General features: G+C 38.4%; 1 protein-coding gene across 8 annotated transcripts in view; it reads right to left on the reverse strand.

The window, feature by feature from the left end:
• Lrrfip2 (LRR binding FLII interacting protein 2) overlaps nucleotides 1-21,778 on the reverse strand; it is a 127,406-nt gene that overhangs the window by 57,953 nt on the left and 47,675 nt on the right. For 4 of the 8 annotated variants that reach the window (XM_029562179.1, XM_008830444.3, XM_029562171.1 and 1 more), the window contains exon 4: nucleotides 14,387-14,473. In XM_029562179.1, coding sequence (XP_029418039.1) covers nucleotides 14,387-14,473 — 87 coding nt within the window. Of the gene's footprint in view, nucleotides 1-1,071; nucleotides 1,114-6,682; nucleotides 6,725-14,386; nucleotides 14,474-21,778 lie in introns of all 8 variants that reach the window. The other 4 variants (XM_029562175.1, XM_029562168.1, XM_029562181.1 and 1 more) reach the window with 2 other exon arrangements.

Genomic DNA, 21,778 nt, shown 5'->3' on the forward strand with positions numbered 1-21,778 from the left:
CTTGGGCGGTTTTGTTTTGTCTTTCCTTGGGTTTTTTGTTTGTTTGTTTTCATAAGAAATTTGATTTTTTTTTCAATTTCTGTCAATAATGATTTAGGGATTTTGACTGGCATTGCATTGAATCTATAAATGACTTTCGGTAGGATGGTCATTTTCACAATATTAATTCTTCCAATCCATGCTCAGGCCCTTCCATCTTCTGGTGTCTTCCTCAATCTCTTTAAAGATTTAAAATTTTCATTGTAGAGGTCTTTAATGTCTTTGGTCAGGTTAACTCTGAGACATTTTATTTTTTTTGCAGCTGTTGTCAAGGGGAGTGTTTCCATGTGCTCTTTCTCTGATTGCTTGTTATTGTTGTATAGAAAGGCTACAGACTTTTGTAGATTAATTTTGTAACCTGCCACTTTACTGAATGTGTTAATAATTTCTAGGAGTTTTCTAGTGGAATTTTTGACATCTCTTAAATATAATATTGTCTGCAAAAAGGGATAATTTGATCTCTTCTTTTCCAATTATTTCTCCTTTAATTTCCTTCTTGTGTCTTATTCTTGTAAGAGTTTCAAGCATTATGTGAAAAAGGAGTGGAGATAGTGGACAGCCTTGTCTAGTTCCTGATTTTAATGGGTCTTGGAAGCAAACAAGTTTTACCTGATCCTGAAATTTTGGCTCTTAAGTATCTGATCCATTTTGAGATGGTTTTGTTTTTTTGTGGTGCTGCAGAACAAAAGTATAGTGTCTTGTTTGTTTTTTTTTTGTGGTACTGTGGATCAAACCTACAGTGTTTTGTTTTTTGTGATGCTGCAGATCAAACCTACAGCCTTGCAAATACTAGGGAAGTGCTTTGCCACTAAGCCATGCTCTCAGACCCCAATGCTAAAATTCTAAAGGAAAAAGTTATTATTCAAATGATAAATTATGCCACGACTGCAAAATGATAGTTTTTGTTTTATTAAACATTTTCCCCAAAAGACTGTAATGAAACCCCGAAAGTTAGTCATAATCTGTGATTAGCAACAGCAGGTGTTTAGAAAGTGAAAGTTCACACTTAACACAAAGGCATGCATTACATACTAATGATGGCGCTCTTGATGATCTATCCTTGAGTGTGTCATACTGGATTTCAGAAAAAAATGGGAGAGTTGGTTGTATTGCCGAAGTCAGGAACATAAAGAAGGGAAAAAGCAACATTTGGCATTATTAAAAGTCTAGTACTACCTTAAAAGCAAAAGAATACTAAAGCTATTACATTTAGACAGACACTTTACCTTTCTAGTAGAAATTACTGCTAAACTGTGTATGTAATTAAAACTTTGTTTAGAGCCAGGTACAGCCATATGTACCTTTACTTCCAGCTACTCCGGAGTCTGAGACAGAGCTCTTAAATAAACAGAAGACTGTATTCTCCCTTTCTTCTTTGGGTTATGCCTTGTGCACACTATGCAACTGCTCTACCTCTGAGATTCATCCTCAGTCCCTATTTTTCTTTCAAATAACAACATTCAGAATCAGTAGTGCTAAGATGATTCAATCTTATAGTATTCAGTACAAGACAGCCTAAAGGCGGCTTTACATGTAAAGGTCAAGCATTCTGAAGTCGAAGATGCTCTCCTCGTTAGTGTTGACTGTTACCATTATATGCCATCCTTTAAAAAAAATTGCATGATGTACATGCCCAGAAAGAATGTATGAAAATAATTGAATAGAATCACGCTTACAAAAGAATAATTTCAGCATCAAAATGGGGGCGGGGGTACTACCTGGACCTGTTTGGAGACATACACCTGAAAAGCTTATTTCCTTAAGAAACTGATAAACAAAATGAGGACCAAGGCCAGCACAAAATGTGTAATTCACAGTAAGCAAACAAGTGATATTAAATACAAATCAAAAGAAAAATACATAAAGTTAGGCCAGAAAAAGCTACATTTCATGTAGGTTCCTTTAATATGTATGGCCTGTTTTAAACCTGAGAAAATGAATGAAATAGTAACTACATAGATTTACAGACTCCTTACAATGTTTCTTTAGCCATCTATCTTATGTGATTTTAAGGAACCTTAGTTACAGATGGTTACTAGCCACCATGTGGGTGCTCAGAATTGAACCTGGGTCCTCTGCAAGAGCAGTCAGTGCTCTTTTTAACTGCTGAGCCATCTCTCCAGCCCACTGTATCTCTTTTTAAAAAAAAAAAAAACATGACCAAAACATATATTACTCATGTATTTTATTTATTTTTATTTTTTGTGTATGAGTGCCCTGTCTGCATGTATGTAAGTGCACCCATGTTGTGCAATGCCCATGGAGGTCAGAAGAGGGCACTGGATTACCCTGGAACAGGAGTTACAGACACTTGTTAGCCATCATGTGGGTGCTGGGAATTGAACCCGGGGTCCTCTGCAAGAGCAGCCAATGCACTTAACCACTGAGCCATCTCCCCAGCCCCTCAAGTCATATATTCTTGCACATAAAACTCCGCATTCCCTCAACAAGGTAAGCTCAGTGAAGAGAAAGGTCACTTGCTGTGTTTTCTTGCCCTCTCTGTAGCATCAAGGACATTTTATACAGGCATGAGCATTAATAAGCTGAATCAAAATTAGCCTATTTCAATTTTTGTTTTTCCAAATCTAATGCAGTTAGCTGGTTTTAAAAACTGAATAAATATGGTAGGAAATTCATAAAGTGGACACACCAATTGCTACTAGAACAACTGGGCAAACAGAAAGAACCTCCCTAAGCAATGGAAGCTGGAACTCATGTTGTTTCAAAACAAATGATTGATCAAAGGAAGGAAAGTGAGACTATTAAGGGCTCTGGCTACAACACTTCCAGATATGCTATTACAACCTGCTTATCCTAGTTAGCTTTGTTGACTTGACACAGCCTAGAGCCATCTGAGAGAAAATCTGGATTTAAGAATTGCCTGATTAGATCAGATTAGCCTGTCTGTGGGGTTGTCCTGATTATTAACTGATGTTGGAGGATACAGCCCATTGTGGGTAGCACCATCACTAGTCAGGTGATCTTGGACTGTAATAAGAAAGTTAGCTAAGCATGGGTCCATCAGTGAGCCAGACAGTGAGCCAACAGCAGCGTTCCTCCATGGTTTCTGCTTCCAAGCTCCTGCTTGAATTCCTGCCTTGACACTCCCCTCAATAACGGACTGTGACCCAGAAGCATAAGTCAAATAAATCTCTTCCTCCCTTTAAGTTGTTTTTGGTCAATGCTTTAGCACAGCAACAGAAAAGAAATTAGAACACAGAAAAAAGTTTTAATTCTCAGAAAACATGCTTGAAATTTTTCATAGGCAAACAAAGTAGAAAGTATTGGGTCTTACTAGACTGTTCGTATTACTCCTTCATCCAGAACACTGAAAGTCAACAATAAATGCATAAAAATTGAAGACCACATGTTTTTCTGGATTACACACCATTGTGTCTCTCTTTTTTTGGTGTACTGGCTCTGCTCCAGTGTGTCCCAGTAATATCCTTTGATGAGCTCTTCAGTGAAATCAAACGGTGTCACATTTATGTCACAAATGAACACAAGTTTTAAGAATATTTTAAGAACTGATGTCACAACAATTATTTCAAAGCCACTAATATGTAATTAGGAACTAAGTAAACAGCAATAAACCACAGTAAAAACTGACACCCATGAGAAATAACAATTATCCTTACAACTATGATTCAAGATCACTTCACTTTCTAATTTGAGATCTCAACTATTTATTGTCTTCTTGGGTTCAGTATACAAAGCAATAATCAAGCATCTTTTTAAGGTTGCCACTGACTTCCATATTATTAGTGATCTATTTAAATACACATAAGAAGCAAGCATTGATGGTTTCATTTCTCAGTGCGGCTTTTACTCCTCTAACCCCCCACACTTGGATTTGGTCTCAAACTACCTCTGCTCTTTTTATTTTTAATTTTAATGTCTATAGCATTTTCAGCTATGGCTTTTGGCTGGTCACATTTTAACAAAGTAATTTCTGAAAGGTAACTAGAAAAAAGGAAAGTTCAAGGTTCTAAGACTGCAGTATAAAACCATAAAGGCACCTGATTCACATTCAGGTACTGCTAATGTTTAGAAACCAAGTAAATGCGCAGACAAACAAGACCTTTAATGCATAGCTCATAAGTCAAGTTTTAAAAAAAAATTACTGGGGGGCTGGAGAGATGGCTCAGTGGTTATGAACACTGGCTGTTCTTGCAGACGACCCAGGTTAGAATCCCAGCACCCACATGGCAGCTAACAACTGTCTGTAACTCCAGTTCCAGGGGATCCAATGGCCTCTTCTGTCCTTCACAGGCACTGCATGACATGGGTGCACTTACATACATGCAGGCAATACACTCACATAAAATAAAAATGATAAATAAAATACTTTTTAAAAATTACTGGTAGAGAAACACTGGAACCTCAAAATTATTGAAGACATAGGAAAATTTAGGTCACCATTTTAGACTATCATTTATTTTACAGAGGATAAAGGTTGAGCTTAGTGGAAAGGGTAAAGTCTTTTTTAAAAGTCAATAATCCAGCTGGGCGTGGTAGAGCACACCTTTAATCCCAGCACTCGGGAGGCAGAGACAGGCGGATCTCTGTGAGTTCAAGGCCAGCCTGGTCTACATAGTGAGTTCCAGGACAGCTGGAGCTACAGGGAGACCCTGTCTCAAAAAGGCCAATAAATAAATAAATAAATAAAATAATTAGAAAATAAAAGTCAATAATCAAAGGCTAGTTCAGTGGTCTACCACAGGCTCTGGGTTACCCTGCCACCAAGATAAGAAAAAAACAAAAATAAAAAGCAAACAAAACAACCCAAATGGATGGAACTCCTAATATTATTTAATTAAATCAGGAAAACCCATCATTTCAAAGCCTGGGAGCTGTAGCTCAGTGGTAGAACACTGCCTAGTATGTACAAGGCACTGGGTTCCATCCCCAGAGCCACAAGAAAGAAAAAGAAGCGGGGGGGGGGGGGGGGGAGGAGGAAGAGGAAGGAGAAAAAAACCTACTGAATTGTATTTAGTTTAAGCAGAGTTACAAATGAGATTTCAGACATATTTCTTGGAAAATCTTGCACATGTAAAATATATCAAATTTGTATACCTACGGATAGTAAAGTACAGCCTTCTCTATTAATCTTCAAGCTCATACTTTTTTTCCTTCCAGTGATTAGGTTTGACTGCTAGTTAAGCACTCTGCCACTGAGCTACACCCTTAGCCTTCATATACTGACTTTAACTCTACTCACAGGAACAAATGAAAAGAAAAATCAGTCTTATTATTCTATATACACTGTAGGTAAATGATTCCTTATCAGCTTAATGGCAGGTTTCTTTTGTTTATTTACAGATTTGATTTAAAGGCCTCAAAATTAGGTCAAACTCTGAGTTTACCTTTAAAGATAGCCAATGTAATCAAGTTTCCCTAAGGTCATATACAAATTCACAAACACCCAGCTTGATAACAAGCCTGTGAAAATCCACACTATGAACATTATAATAGAAAGCAAAGAAAATGTCCATCAAAGGGGGGTGTTATTTTTATAGACCTTGAAACTCAACTTTGAAGCTTTGGTGAACATGCTTTATGATTCTTTTAGGCTTAAAGAGAAAAAAAAAACTTCAAATACCTCTAGCGGGAAGCATGATAAATTTGTAAGTTTTCCTCCTAAAAAATACTTTTAAGCCATTGATTATCATAGGTTTCTTTAAAAGCTTGTTGATACATTTTTTAAAAAATCTAAAATTGTGACTAAGTAAAATATTTATGATTTAAAACCAGCTTATAAACTTATTCTAAAAAAAATTATATCCACCAAAAGAAAATACCAAGTAAAATGGACTATTTATGAATACAAAATGTTAATAATTAAAATGTCAGAACAGTTTACCATAGTTCATTTTTATACACTACACAAAGTAGGAAGATAATCAGAGTTGGGAGAAATTGACAAATACATTCCTCATCATAAAAAATCATTTTACTAACGAAAAACGTAAATACAGCATAAATGTCTATGATTACTGTGCAAATGAAAAGCATTGTTTTAAAGCACAATTCTTTAAGAAATAAGAAAGAGATCAGTGTTTCAGCACAATATGCAAGATTTTAGAACACAAACTCTCATTTATCTTGATTTACAACAATCTATGCTAAAAAGCTGGGACATTAAAAAATACTAACTAAAATGTCAAAACATAATTTCTATACATACGACAAAGATTTCAAATCAATAGTTCAATCTTTTTATTTAGCAGAACTGGAGTTAATCAGGCAAGCCTTGAAGCTAGCTCTCATTAATAAATTGTCATTTTTTAAGATATGAAATTAGGAGAAACCTAAAAATTAGAACAAAACAGATATTATTTTATAAAATCAATCTTACAATTTTGTGGTATTTTTCTGAAATCAAAGTTATTCCAGTCTTATAATAGATCTGTTAAGATGAAAATATTCATGATTTTAGAATTGATGTACTTATTGCAATAATTTTGAGAGAAAGCATTTCTTTCCAATTAAAGAGCTTTGCCAGTATTTTCCACTTGTTTTTTAAGGCAAAGGTACAATGGACATTGGTAAACGGTCATTGTCAGACTGCTCAGGTAATCATTGATGCTGAAGGCTCATACTTAAAGCTCTGTTATTGCTTGTAAACAAGTAGAATACCAACCCTGTGACTGCCAAGACGGGGAGACAATGTATCCTCAACTCCCTGATGAAAATAAAAACAAACATATTAAACGTTTGTGAGCGACTACATCAAGTCAAGGAGGAACAGTACTGCTAGCAAGTTGAAAAGTTACTACAAACCAGATAAGGACGGTGATGAATGGACCGGTGAGAATACCTGGCCCTTTCTGAATCTTCCTGGTAAAGAAGAAAGTACACAGATAGTTAATCACCAAACAAACAACTATTTATCAGGGCAAAGGAGCAAAGAGCAGCCAGTTAACAGCAAGGCAGCACCTTCTCAGAACAGGCAGGTTTAGACACGTAGTTTAAAGCTGAGTTTGGTGCCATGACATGCTTTGGGTGGGAAGACGGTAGAAATAATCCTAGCAGTGTTGGCAGGTGAGTATATGTCCAAGCACATATGTGATATTATTCATATAGGATCCAGAGAGCTCAATTTACTGACATAAAAACACACAAGAATACTTAACACACAGGTGTTCGCTGAGCATTGGAAATAGATGTCTATTTTTTTGTTGTAAACGTTAGCTTATGTAGGACAGAAAGAAATGTTTACTTTGTCATAGATGTATTTTAAGAAGGTCGTGTATTGCTTTAGAAATACTTGGGCTGGAACTGGAGAGATGGCTCAGTGGTTAAGAGCACTGACTGCTCTTGCAGAGGACCTGGGTTTGATTCCTAGCACCCACATAGTGGGTATGAACCATTCTTAACTCCAGTTCCAGGGGAATCCAACACCCTCTTCTGACCTCTGCGTCACTGCACGACATGGGTGCATTCACATACATGCAGGCAATACACTCATACACATAAAATGAAAATAATAAAATACTTTAAAAAAAAGAAATACTTGGGTTGTAGTTTGGTGCTCACTGTAAAGAAGTCTTTCCCCCCCCACTCCTCTTACTATTCTAACTGGAAAAGAAATAAGGCACTAACCCTGTCTGTTGTTATTATGAAAAACTACCCAAAAGAAATAACAAATATTTCAGAGTTGGTAAAGTTAAGTCATGCCTTAAGTCGTTTATAAAACGACTGACCACAGCCTAATAGTTGACTAAATTCTGTGCAATACTAGAATTTTCCACATTCAGTCATCAGGAATGGAGCATTAAGACCTGTGAGTCATGTGATATCAAATGGTTAGTCCCCAGAATATGGTCACCTGAAACCATAAGGAATTTCTGTTTCAGAATATCAAAAACCAAAAATGTTCATTTGTACTGTGAAAATGTATAGCTACCTAGTCTAAGAGGGCTCACTGCTATCAACATCAATGCTCTTCCCCCAAACAAAATGATGCTGTGACACGCCACAGTAGTCCAGCCAGATCATTGCTCAGGTGAAACAAACAGATCAGACTATTCATTTCAAAAAAGAAACAGCTTTAATGCCTCATTTTGGTCACAATTTTTGTGTATAATTCAAAAAACAATCTTCACTGACGTCCACTGAACACATCATTGCATTCGATAAAATTTATTCTAAAATCTGTTTTAAAACACCGCGACGCTTCTGTGATTCCATTTCCAACAGGGTATTCTAACCTCTAGGCATCAATCACTGACTTACTTTTAAAAACATTTTTATGTAACACACACACATGTAATCTGCAGGAGATCAAGCATATTTGTGGCCTTTCTTTACTAAATGATAGCATATGCAAAAGTCTTGGAGCCATGTGAGTTAATCTGGCAGAGCACACAGGTAACTGATTCCAAGCTAGTTAGCTTGGTTGGTTTACAAAGCCTTATACTACATATAGAGATAAATTAATTTTACATGCCTTCCGGTGTCATTGGGGCACTAAAGTGACATTCAAGGTTTAATATCCATCGCACTTTTAATCCCTGCACTTAGGAGGCAGGGGCAGGTGGGTCTCTGTGAGTTCCAGGCCAGCCAGGGCTACATAGTGAGACCCAGTCTCAAAATCAAACAAACAAAAATCCATCTGAAGAGCACATTTCAATAAAGATGCAAGGATATATGGATCCATAATTATTTTCAATAGGTCACTATCAAAATAATTCTAAGTTTAATACTTCATTAAGTATTGATATACCACTATATTTAAACAGTTTAAAATTTTTTAGTCCATTGAAAATTTGGCCTAAAAAGACTTCATAAGACTACAGAATAACTATATGCCCCATACCATCCTGTTCATTTGAACAGGGACTATGGCTCATCCCATAGTCACAAACTATACCTTAAATGAGCACTGTCCAACAGCATTTTCTGTGATAATGGAAATAGTCTATATTTGTGTTATGGAAGCCACTAGCTGCATGTGGCTACTGAGCACTTGAAATGCTGGACATGCAACTGAAAATCTAAATTTTAAATTGTATTTAACTGTAGCCAATTTAAATTTAATTACCTATACATGGGTTAAGGCTACCATACTGACAGCATTTCTCTAATCCTATCTGAAAATCCTATTAGGTAAAATAGTAAGGAAAACTCAAAGTACATTTTTGTCAGGCCAAAACATTTACAAAACACATTTTACTATGTGTCTACTAAATAACCCCACTCTCATGCAGAAAGGCAAAGGATCAATGTAGTTTCTAAGTATTCGAACTACCATAAAACTATAAAAAAAACATTGTAAGAGGCAAATATGAGGAAAATAGAAGGAAACACTGCATGAAAGACCTCAGTGATAACTACAGAATTTTGTTTTTTGAGACAGGCTCTCAGTAACCCAGGCTGGCCTTGAACTCACTATGTAGTTCAGGCTAGCCTCAAAATCTTGGCACTCTCCTGCCTCAACCTCCTAGGTGCTACAGCTACAAGCAGGCATCACTATGGAAGACTCTAGATTTTTAAGAGCTCAAAAGAGACCATCCTATCTGATCCCCTCACCTTACAGTATAGAAAGCTTTCACACAGGATTAAGTAGGAGTCTGCAAGGTCTTAAGGCTGAGACCAGCATTCAGATCCTAGGACTCACCAGATCCCTTAACCACAAAGACAGTATCCGTCCTACACCCACTCAATTACACAGAAATAGTAGCAAACAAAGCAGATTCTCCCTCCTCTGAAAGAACAACATCCTCATTTTCCAGGTATGTCTACAGTATTAGACATGAAAGCCAATGGCTTTTCTTGAATTAACAGCACCAGTAGCTAAATAAAATAGATTGTATCAAACTGTGTTCTTAGGTATTAATTACAAGGCAGAGTATTCTCCTCCTCTACATTAAGGAAACAATGCAGTGTCATCATCCTGGCATCCTTATTAGGACTAAAGTACTCAAGACTGAGCAAAAATAGGACAATACCTTAAGTGACTGGGTATTTTTATTCCAGACTTTCTGGAGTCTTTTCCTCCCTGGCTGCCTGAAGACTGGCCACTACCATGAATGATAAAGTAACTATCCAGACCAGGAAGTTCATGACCAATAGAATACTTCAGCCAAGACAACTTAGACTGTGTCTCATAAAATAAGGAGAGAGCAGGGTGTGCTGGCACATACCTTTAATCCTAGCACTTGGTCAGCAGAAGCAGGCAGATCTCCAGGAGTCTACATATATCAAGTTCCAGACCAGTCAGGGCTACACAGTGAGCTCTTGTCTCAAAAAAAACAAACAAAAAACCCCAAACCCAAATAAAAATGAAAGGGAGGGAAGGGGGAAAGAGAGAGACAGACAGAGACAGAGAGAAAGAGAAAGACACAGAGAAAGAAATCCAGTCTCATGAACACACCTGGCCATCTGCTTACAAATGATACTTGTTAAGCTTGAGCTGGGGTGGTTCCTTCTTTCATATCAGGAAACACTGGAAACTGTATTTCCTCTTCCAGACACACACCAACACGCTACTAACTGAAGGCACAAAACTTAGAAGCAGAATTGTGGCCTTCATGGAAAGCTGGCCACAGGACAACTGTGTGGAGCCCAGGAAGACTCCTGCCCTTTCTGTGTTTCACCTCCCAACCTGTTAGCAGCGATGGCACTCTCCCTACCTTCATTCTGGCTAAACAGGTTATGTATGTCCCTAACTCTGTACCTTCTTGTCTAGAAAATGGAGAGTGCTACCTGTCTCAAAGCAAGCAGAAAGCTCCAGCTCAGTGCTGGAACAGCAGCTTCCTTCATTGCTGAGCCCTGGGTTCCTTACCCATATCTCAGTGAACCAGTCTGACACAAAAAAGCATTAGAATTAAGAGAAATATTTAACATGAAAAAAACAGTCTCACAAGACAGTCCTGTTTGTGCATATGCACCACTGATTTCATTAAAAATTCATTAGACACTTACGAGTGATATATCACATGATAACCTACGGGCTCACAAATAAGGGAGCCAAAGAGAAAGGTAAGAGGAGAGGGAAAGAATCAGTTTGAAAGGAGGAAAGACCAGAGGCAGAAGGGAGGGGTGACAAGTATTCCCATCTGAAACAAATTCTGACCCTCTTTGTGTCCAAGTCCTAGATATCAATCAGGATTGAGATTAGTCACCAAGTACATTTTAAGCCTCTAACCAAAACCATGTGAGTCTAACGCTCTCACTACTTAAGCTACATACATATCACTGAATTTAAGAAATATATTGCTTATCTTCACAGCCCCTGAACACAGAAATGAAATGTTTAACTTTTAATATATGCTTTTGTTTGTATTTAATGTTTTCTGATTTGTCCTAAGATACTAAAATGTTAAGCAATTTTACAATTATAATGCTTAAAATTTAAATAGCAAATTAAATTATTTCCATGGAAAATGAAGCAATTTCTTTTATTCAAAAAAAATATTCTTCTTATATATTGCTAATATGACCCATTTACATGCAGAAAATATATTAAATAAAATGAATTAGGCCACCTTTAGTAAGAAAGGACAGAGCCCACTCCAAAATAAGAAATGCAAACACGAGGAGCCACCTAATTTTAAGGTAACCAAGTATCTTTTTCAGTTTCCTAAGATGATTATGACAATGATTACAATAAAGTTTTAAACTCAAAGGTCAGCACAATTACAAATATCTTAAGACTGTACCTTAAAATGCTGCTCTAGAAGAAATCTGTTTATGAAAGCTGCTTCTATAACAGCAATTGAGACAGTGGTTCTTAACTCTTTGGAAATCATAGACTTCTTTTGTGAAGCTGGTGATAAAAATGCCTATGAACATTTCCCATAAAAATATACACACTTTCAAATGTTTGCATAATATTTTAGGGCTTCATACACCTCCTCCCAAGCCTTAGGCACATACCAAGTTAAGAATCCTGCAAGAGAAGATGGCTAGAGAACCTTGAAAAAAGTTCCAAGTTAACAAGTGCTTCACAATAACTAATGATTTGCTTTTTAGCTAACAAGTTTGAAGCGGTAGTTGAGGACTTGAAAAAGAGAGATTAAATAATAATTTTCAGCCAGGAGTGGTAGCTCATGCCTTTAATCCCAGCACAGAGGCACAGGAAGGTGGATTTCTGTGAGTTCAAGGCCAGCTTGATCTACATTGCGAGTTCCAGACCATTCAGTGGTACATAGTGAGACATTATCTCAAAAAACAAAATGACAAACAAAAGCAAAAAGGGAGCACTATTCAGAGGGTGAGGAAGGACGTGGGTCATCTACCAATGAGGAGTCTATGGAGTCAGGTTTTTAAAGGTAGAAAAGGGGAGGAGGAGAAAGAGGGATCTGAGGTAGGAAAGAACAAACCCATTAAAAAAAAAATTCATTTACTCAACATTTCTTGATTCCGGGCATTCATGAATTGAAAGTGAAGCTACTGACCATAAAAGAAAATGGTTGGACTCAAGAATATATTGATCTATTACAGACAGAACAGCTATGCCGTGACCTTTAGGTTCACACAGGCCAAGCACTCCTACTTTGCAAACTATTAGTCAATGTTTTACTTCAGTATTGCATTAGTTCAGCAATTTATCACAACATGCAGGACAGGCAATCAATCCTGGCCTACCAGCCACTTCTGAATCTGTCCCCATTTCCGGTCAAAGGAATGATGAAAGGGCTATAAATAAAAGTTTTTATAAACTTGAATGGTTTCCAACATATTGCATTCTTTAAAAATTCTTAATCATAATCATATATACCTGACAGACAACAAAGGTAGATGATTCAAAGTTACACTTTGAAAATATAAGAAATTACTAAGCTAAATATGTTCAAGAACCAAAAGATGCATGGTTGTCTGCACAGATAGGACATATATTAAGAACTTATGCCTCGGCGGTTAAGAACACTGGTTGTTCTTGCAGAAGACCGGGGTTCGAATCCCAGCACTCACATGGCAGCTAACAACTGTCCTTAACTCCGGTCCCAGGGAATCCAACAGCCTCTTCTGTCCTCGCGGGCATTGCATGACACAGGTGCACTTACTTACATGCAGGCAATACACGCATACACATAAAATAAAATAAAAAAATAAAAAAATAAAAAAAAGAACTTCTGCCTCTATCACTGAGTATAAAGACAGTGCAATGCAATAATTATATTTCAAGCCAATATTTGGAACTGTATCTACAGTAAGAAAATTTATCAATGTATCACAAATACACACATTTCTTTTTAACCTGTTAGAAGAAAATCTACCATTAATATCAAAATTAAGTGCTTACTACTTCTCCACAGATGTCTCCCCCTTTGTACTAATAAAATTTCAAAACATTTTTGTGAGAATTTTTAGGCCCAAGACAATAATCAGAAAGAAAGGTAAAAAGAGGGCTTTATCTTAGCCTAACTTCCACTAGCATATTTAATTTTTTTTCATTTTTCTGATGACAAAAGCATACTAACCACAGAAAAGCATAAGGACAAAGTAAAACCAGCTGTAACTCTATACCATCAAAAACTAAAGCACTGATTAAACTAGTTCTTTTTGATCCAATAGATGGGCATTGTTTTGTTGTTGATGGTGGTGGTGGTTTTTAACACAAAACTGGGTGCTTTCCCAATTTTATAGTTTAGTTTTTGTTTCCTATTCTTTTACATGAATATTCTACTACATTATTAAATATACTTCAAAATAGTAAGAGTAAAAATCTAGCTTATTAGTTGAGGTCAAGGTTCACCGTGATGCTCCTGCACATATCTCATGTCAAAACCTTCCATTCCAAAACTTCCAGGTGGCCAATGTAGCACTAAGATCCTGAACATCTATATCCTATGGAAACAGACTGACTGTGAGGAATGGAAAGATGCAGGCAGAAACCATGTTTGTGCTTTAAGGAGAAAATGCAGAACCAGCTCTAGAACAGCTTACAGAGTTGCTTACTCTGAAGGTCAAGAGTTGGGATATGAGGTGATGAACCAGGACCTTGGGTTTGGCCTCCTCTCCCAGTCCTTTCAACAATCCATCTTTCATATGATATTCTCTGTAAGGCCCCCCTCCTCTCTCAGTGTTCATTATGAACTGCTTTATCTAAAAAGAAAATGCAGTTGCTGGCCCAGGAGGGCAAGATCCAGATCTATGTTCAAGAGGAGAAGGAGCCAGCACTCTGAAAAGAAAGAAGTTGCCCAACCTGGGGATTTCCCGACCACTGATTCACTTGAATGCCTTGTGACCCATGATGGTTCTTTACACTTCCTGAGCGTTAAAGATGGGAGATTTGAGGCAGTGAGCTCTCCCCCATCATCTTACCTGTTTTCCTCCCATATCCCTATACACACACACACACACACACACACACACACACCCCACTTCCCCTCATTACCTCTCTCTGCTGTCGTTCCAGCTCTCTCATGCGTATGTCTCTGGCTTCTGCCCGGGCAGCCCGTTTTGCTGCTAGCCTTGCTTCTGCCTGAAAAATAACATAAACTTCAGCTTTATAAAACAATAACCAATACACACGAGATTTGGGGATAAGGAACAGCAAGGCCTATCTTCTAAAGAGGTTAGAGAGACAAAATATTACCTAACAGCAACTCTGATTAACTTCAACCAACTTCCACACATTCCCATCTTTCTCTAGTCTCAAAATCTCTCTTCAACTCAGGGCCATTATCGTTAACTACTTACCTTAATTACATTTAATATATTTCACAGGTCATTATATATTTCCCCAAAACTTATTCTTTTCTAGGATTTCTTTCCTTATCAATTCAATCATATAACTAGAGACTTCAGAAACAGCTCTATTTCATTTTGAATACTGCCACTATTCAGTCTCCAAGTAATGTCAATTCTGTCACCGAGTTTCTCAGACCCTGCTTAATTCAGGATCTCCACCCACTTCAGTTCTTCTCCCTCTGTCCCCCCACCCCCTCAAGTTGAGATATAACTTACATCAGATGTAAGTCACCATTTTAAAGTATACAATTCAGTGCTTTTTAGTATATTCATAATAAAACGGTCATCACTACTGACTCAAGAACCTCAAAAAGAAAGCCCATAGGCATAATGATTGTTCCACATTATACTTTCCCCTAGCTGCTAGCACCTAGTAATCTCTAATAATTTGCCTATCCTAGACATTTCACATAAATGGAGTCACAACAGGAACGCTCCATCTCTTGCTTGGACTACGAAACAGCCTCCAAAACCTGTTCATCTCCAGAATCTCCTCTATACTCTATAATTCATCTTCAACATGATTATACAACTGACAAACCTGTTTTTTGGGGGGTTTTTTGTCTTTTTTGAGACAGGGTCTCCCTGTAGCCTCAGCTATCCTGGAACTCACTATGTAGACCAGGCTGGCCTTGAACTCACAGAGATCCGCCTGCCTCTGCCTCGTGAGTGCTGGGATTAAAGGCATGTGCCACCATGCCCAGCCAACAAACCTGCCTTTTAAAACACAGCTTATAAAAAAAAAACAACAAAAAAAAAACCTTTTTATTATTTTGAAATTATTATGTATATGAGTGTATTGCTTCCATGTATGTAAGTGCACTTGTGTCATGAAATGCCAATGGACATCAGAAGAGGGTTTGGATCCTCTGGAACTGGAATTATAGTTGGTTGTTAACTGCCATGTTGGTGCTGGGATTTGAACCCAGGGCCTCTGCAAGAGCAGCCAATGCTCTTAACCACTGAGTCATCTCTCCAGTCTCTCAAAACACATTTCTAATGCCACTCAGCTGTTTAAAATCCTCTACTGACTCTCTATTACTTAGGTTAATTTGAGGGAACTGCATGAAAAGGACAGAAGAGGCAAAAATAGAACAAGGTTCCTCACAGCCAGAACCTGCTCCTCATGGACCAGCCACCCCATCTTCCTCCACGCCTGAACTTCAGAGCTTTCTGTTATAGCTCCTCTTCACAGGCTACTTTTCTCTATCACCCTTCTTCAGCTAAAATACTACTTTCTCTGATGTATAGTGCTATCCTCCGAGCAAAACAGCCAATACCTTCATCAGAGCAGCTGGGACCAGTTGCAAGAGACCCTCAAAATGGGGCCTGCTGATATTCCCTCACAAAGTGGATACAGAGGGTCATGATCTCCTCGCCTGAGTTCTCAAGCACTTTCTCCTGCACCTCCCTGCTTGCTGCATGTGATGCTGCCCTAACTGCGCATGTCCTTGTGGTCTCAGGAAGTACCAGAGCCTAGAGACTGTGAAAGGTTAACTGAAGAAGAGACTCCACATAGGCACCTATGGGGAGTGAGACTTTGGGATGTGCCGCTGCTTTGCTCCTGTAACTCCTCACCCATGCTCTCTACATAGGTCCAATACACTCAGGGATTCCCCAAGTTGGACTTTAGTCGAATCATACTTTAATTTGTTGTCAGTATGCTATGAGGAGCTACATCCTTGCTTGTATTTCCCTAGGAAAGAACTCCCACAATATATGATGAATACTCCCATCCTTTTCATAAAGTAAATACTATATACCCATACCTCCATAGTGCTGCTACCACTTTATATTAAAGCTGCAAGCCAGGTGTGGTGGAGCAAACCTGTAATCCTAGAACTCAAGAGGAAGAGGTGGTAGGATCATCGCAAGCTCAAGGCTATCCTGGTCTACACAGTAAGTTCCAGGCCAGCTAGGGTTACATAGAGAGACCTTGTCTTAAAAAAAAAAAAAACAAAAAAAAAAACCCTGCATTGGTGAGATAACACAGTAAGTAAAGGCCCTTGCTCCCAAGTTTGACAACCTAAGTTTGATCCCTAGTACCCATCCACACGGTGGAAGAACAGAACTGACTCACAAAAGTTATCCTCTGACCTTTGTGTGTGCATATGCATGCACATATGTATGCACACACATGCACATACACAAAATAAGTGCTTTTAAAAATTAAGAATTAAAAAAAAGTGCATGCCTCTGTCACTCCACAACTTTCATGACTCAAGTGAATTTCAAACTATGGATCAAAAAAAAAAAATCAAGGAAATTAGGAAATAGCTTAATGCACCACATGAAACTTAAAACTCTTCTCTCTGGTTTCTGCTTTGTAATGGGTTCCCCTGTCCTTGGCCACAACCTTACCCTGATTCAGATTAGCCCTCTGATAGAGGAGTTGCTTCTTTCCATACTGTTACACTGTGCCTAAATCTCGTAATATCAAGAAACTCAGCTGATGCTTACAACAGTCTACTATCCTAAGCAATTATTTAGGCACTAAAAGTTCACAGTGTGAGATGACACCTCTGCCCAGCTCTCAGATTTGGGAGACAAACACAATCCTGGGGAAGGAAGGAGGCTGGAGGGAGAAAGTTTTGCCTAATAGACCCAGATTAATAGTCAACTCCTATTTACCCCAATTTTGGCAATGCCCCAGTCTGCTGAACTCGTCTTTTAATAGCAAAAAGCCTGCAAAATAAATTAAAATTTACAGACCATAAATTGTAACAACAGACATGTCTGGAGCATTAGCATTCTCATCTGAATTTTACACTGGCCCTACCTCTTAGAAACATGTTTTGCCTCAAGTTAAATGCCTCCTTTCCCTCCCATAGACTATGAACCGATACCACTTTCTTTTACTAGAGTTTGTATTTGATAGAAACAGACTTCAAGGCTAACATGTTTCAATAGATAGCAAATACATTCTGAAACTACAAAGCAAGAGAACTTTCAAATCCTTCTACATTACAGCCCCAGCAATGAGTAAGATGTCCTTTCTATGTACACTAGCTTTGTGCCTGTAGCCTCTTTTAGAAGTTTAACTAAAAATATTTATTTCGTCCATCTAGGCTCTATGGCCAATTCTGTACAATTTTTACCAAATGAGCCTTCTCTAACAAAATTTAACTACAGATAATTGAAATCTGTTCTTCAATGAGACTTCTTCCACAACCAAAAGGACGGAAAGTGAGAATATGCATTACAAGGAGACACCAAGTAATTCAGATGCTGGCTCTGTTAGAAATGGTGTTTTAAACCTCAAGTTCTAAAACAGGCAAACAGGACCTAAGTGGACTTTATCTGGTTCCTCTGATACACTGGTACAAGCCAAGGGAAGTAATCCCTGATAGCAGGAGTAGGGAGGAGCCAAGGCTGATTCCCATGCAGTAGGCAAAGCCTGTGCTCTCTAACTCAGCATGACATATTTTGAAGACAATAATGAATAAACGCAGCAACTTCTAGGGAGTAACAACATTTTGCCCCAGAATATAATCCACAAAAAGTTGCTATAGATTCGTTTTGCCACACATCTCTCTCATATACACAAAATAAATGAAACATAACCAAGTTCAAAATAAAGTTACAACTAGTCAGGCATGGTGAGACACGCCTTTCGTCTCAGCCTCCAGGAGGCAGAAGCAGGTGGATCTCCATGAGATGGAAGCCAGCCTGGTCTATACAGTGAGTTCCAGGCCAGTTGAGGCTACAGGGAGACCCTGTCTCAAAAAACAAAACAAAATTAAATTAAAACTAAACGCAGAAAGACCATTTGACCCAAACAATTCCACTTATGGATAAATGCAGAAAAGAGTTAAAAACAGAGGCTCAAAGAGATATCTGTATATCAGTGTTCACAACAGCATTATTCACAATAACCACAAGGCGATGAACAACCCAAAAGTTCATTGATGGATGAAGAACAATTTGTGTTACAGACATATGATAGAATATTATTCAGTCTCTAGAAGGAATGACATTTTGAAACTACCATGGGGATGAATCCTGAAGAAACATTAAATGAAACAAGGTGGACGCAGAAGGACAAATATGTAATTCTGATTACGCAAAATACCTAAAGTAGTCAAACTCAGAGACAGAGGGTCAGATGGTGGTTTCCAGGGGCTGAAGGAAGGGGAACAGGAAATTATTTAACAGGCAGAGTTTCAGTGCTGAAAGACGAAAATGTTCTGCAGGAGGATCACAGTGACAGTTACACCACATAAATGTACATAATGCTGCAGGAATGTACATTCAAAATCATTATCTTGGTAAACTCTGTCATAAATATTTTATCAAAAGAGAGTTAGCTAAATTAAGAAATTACCCTAACACATGAAATCCTAAGTATTCAGGAGTTTGAATCATTTATGCTCTTAAGTCTAAAATGATCCCAACTCTTAACACTAATATAAAACATCAGGAACGGGAAATTCAGGTTCAGAAGTTACCTGTGAAGTCAGGCAGGTCACAGGACTGAGAATGATGCTGGTTATTATACTTTCAAGTATGAGGTGCATTAAGGCTGGTGAAAGGGTAGAACTCGCAGCTGCAGAGGTGTGGGGGAGTTTATCTTAGAGCAGTAAGAAGGATAACACAAGAAGTAAAGACAATGTGGACAGCGTTAATTCCATTTATGACTAAATGTTGGGGCAAAGAGAAAAATAAAATGGCAACAAAAATTATAGGTCTTAAGTCACCAACTCATAACCCTCCTAAATTAGTAGAACATTCACTTCTGACTCAACTGATAATTAGGAATCCTATACCAATCATGATGAAGAAACTTCTAGAAAAAGATGAGACCTACTCATGTACTTACTATAGTCTAAGTAATCCCACATCAGGAATTACTCTTTTTTCATCATAATTTTCCATTATGGTCTTTTGGAATTTGAGGAAACAAAAATAGAGATGCAAAAGGGAGAAAAGTAATTCAATTTTAAAATGGGCTGGGGGCTGGAAAGATGGCTCAGTGGCTAAGAACACTTGCTGTTCTTCCAGAGAGCCTAGGTTCAAATCCCAGCACCCACATGGCAGCTAACAACCATCTTCAACTCCAATTCCAGATGATTTGACACCCTCTTCTGGTCTCTGCAGACACCGTACAACATCGATGCACTTACAACATGGATGCAGGCAAAACACTGATACACATAAAATAAAAATAATAAAATCTTTTTTAAAATAAAATGGGCAAAGATTTCAATGGCCATTTCACCAAAGAAGATAAACAACTCACTGAAAAGTACATACAAACATGTTCAACATCATTAGTCTTCAGAGAAATGCAAATTGAAACTGTATTGGAGGTGGGCATGGCAGTCTGTGCCTGCAATCGCAACACTCAAGGAGGCTGAGGCAGGAGGACTGTAGGTCTGAAGACAGTCTGGGCTATGTATGGAGTTTCAGGCTAGCTTGACTGACTGAAACAACAACCACACTGAATGTCATGGCACGCGCTTGTTACTTCAGCTACTTAGGAAGGACCACTTGAGCTCAGCAGTTTGGGGCTTGCAGCACCAACAACAGAGAGATCTCATATCTTTAAAAACACAGACACTGGAGTTTTTTTACAATGGATTTGCTACCAGAACACAGGTGTCATGAAAACTGCCTAACCCAAAATGAGAAAAGAAGAGATCCATCTACCAACATCATTATTAGTGGTCATGAGATTCGGGCTAGTCTACCACTACACCCATTTGATCTGCAACTATGGTGGGACCAAGAGTTAAACCAAACAAACGGCAGACAAACCATTTACAAAGTTGTGAAGTAGGCTGCTGCGATGGGAAAGGGGTCCTTCGAGCACACCTAGGTCCTGGATAAAGTGAGAGCTAAACATGAGTAGCTATGACCATTGGCATCTCTGGACATTAGAGACCAGCAAGTGCTATGTGACTATCATTCATACCCCACAGCATAGATACTTTATCAAAATCATGATTACAGGTGCATTGTCACAGGATGCCTGTGCTGTCTTGGCTGTTGCTGCTCGTGTTGGTGAATTTAAAGCTGGCATCTCAAAAGAAAAAAACTACCAGCAGATCTATGAGCATGACTTCTAGTTTATACCCTAGGTGTTAAAACTGTTAGTCCCTAAACCCAGAAGAAATATACTATTGTTAAGGAAGTCATCATTTACACTAAGAATATTGGCTACAACCCTCCCACTGTAGCATTTTGTGCCAATTTCTTGGTTGAAGAAATGAAAAGTCACCCATAAGATGCAAATGGAGTCACGCCACTTGACGTCTACCACCACTGCATCCAACAACCACAAGCTTTTGTGCCTCCCTCCTAGAATGTTTACAAAACTGGTGGCTGAGGGAAACTAGCGTTCTTAAACACAGTATGGTGGACGCCAATGTCATGACTGAAGTAAAGTATGTTAAAATGTATCCAGAAGCTTTGAGCAACAAACCGACTCCTCTGAGGGAGCTGTCCATCAAAGACATTGGTCGTGGAAATGCTACAGGTAGTGCCAAGACTATCACTGGAAGCAGGTATCCTAACTGCTTATGATCCTCCTCAGTCATCCAGGCCTCATCAGTGTAGGCTCTGGCCCTGTATTGGACTGTCATCCAGCTCACATTACCTATGAGTTTTGCTGGGCAGAAAAAGAAGTCTCATTGCTGTTCTGGTAAGAAGCTGGAAGGGTGGTACTAAGTTCCTGAAATCTGGTGATGCTGCCATGGCTGATAAGGCCCCCAGCAAGTCTGTGTGTGTTGAGAAGCTTCTCTGACTACACTCCCCTGGCTCATTTTGCTGGACAAGCAGGCTGCTGAGACTATTACCACGCATGCCCGAGAGCTCAGGGGTGGGCTATTTCCTGATGCCTGCTACTCTAATCCCTATCTAGGGAAAGAGAACAAGTCTTAAAGGACTGGTTAATGCTAACAAAGCCTGGTAAAACCTTCAGAAAGAGGAAAATGCTGTGCAGACCATTAGTTTTCTGTGTGTGGAAGTTCTGAGTTGCTATTATTGCTGTTTGTTTCTAATCAGTAGTTTTTAAAAAAAAATATTATATATATTT

The sequence above is a fragment of the Nannospalax galili genome, unplaced genomic scaffold, assembly GCF_000622305.1.
Source record: "Nannospalax galili isolate Female #2095 unplaced genomic scaffold, S.galili_v1.0 scaffold1050, whole genome shotgun sequence".
Taxonomy (NCBI): domain Eukaryota; kingdom Metazoa; phylum Chordata; class Mammalia; order Rodentia; family Spalacidae; genus Nannospalax; species Nannospalax galili.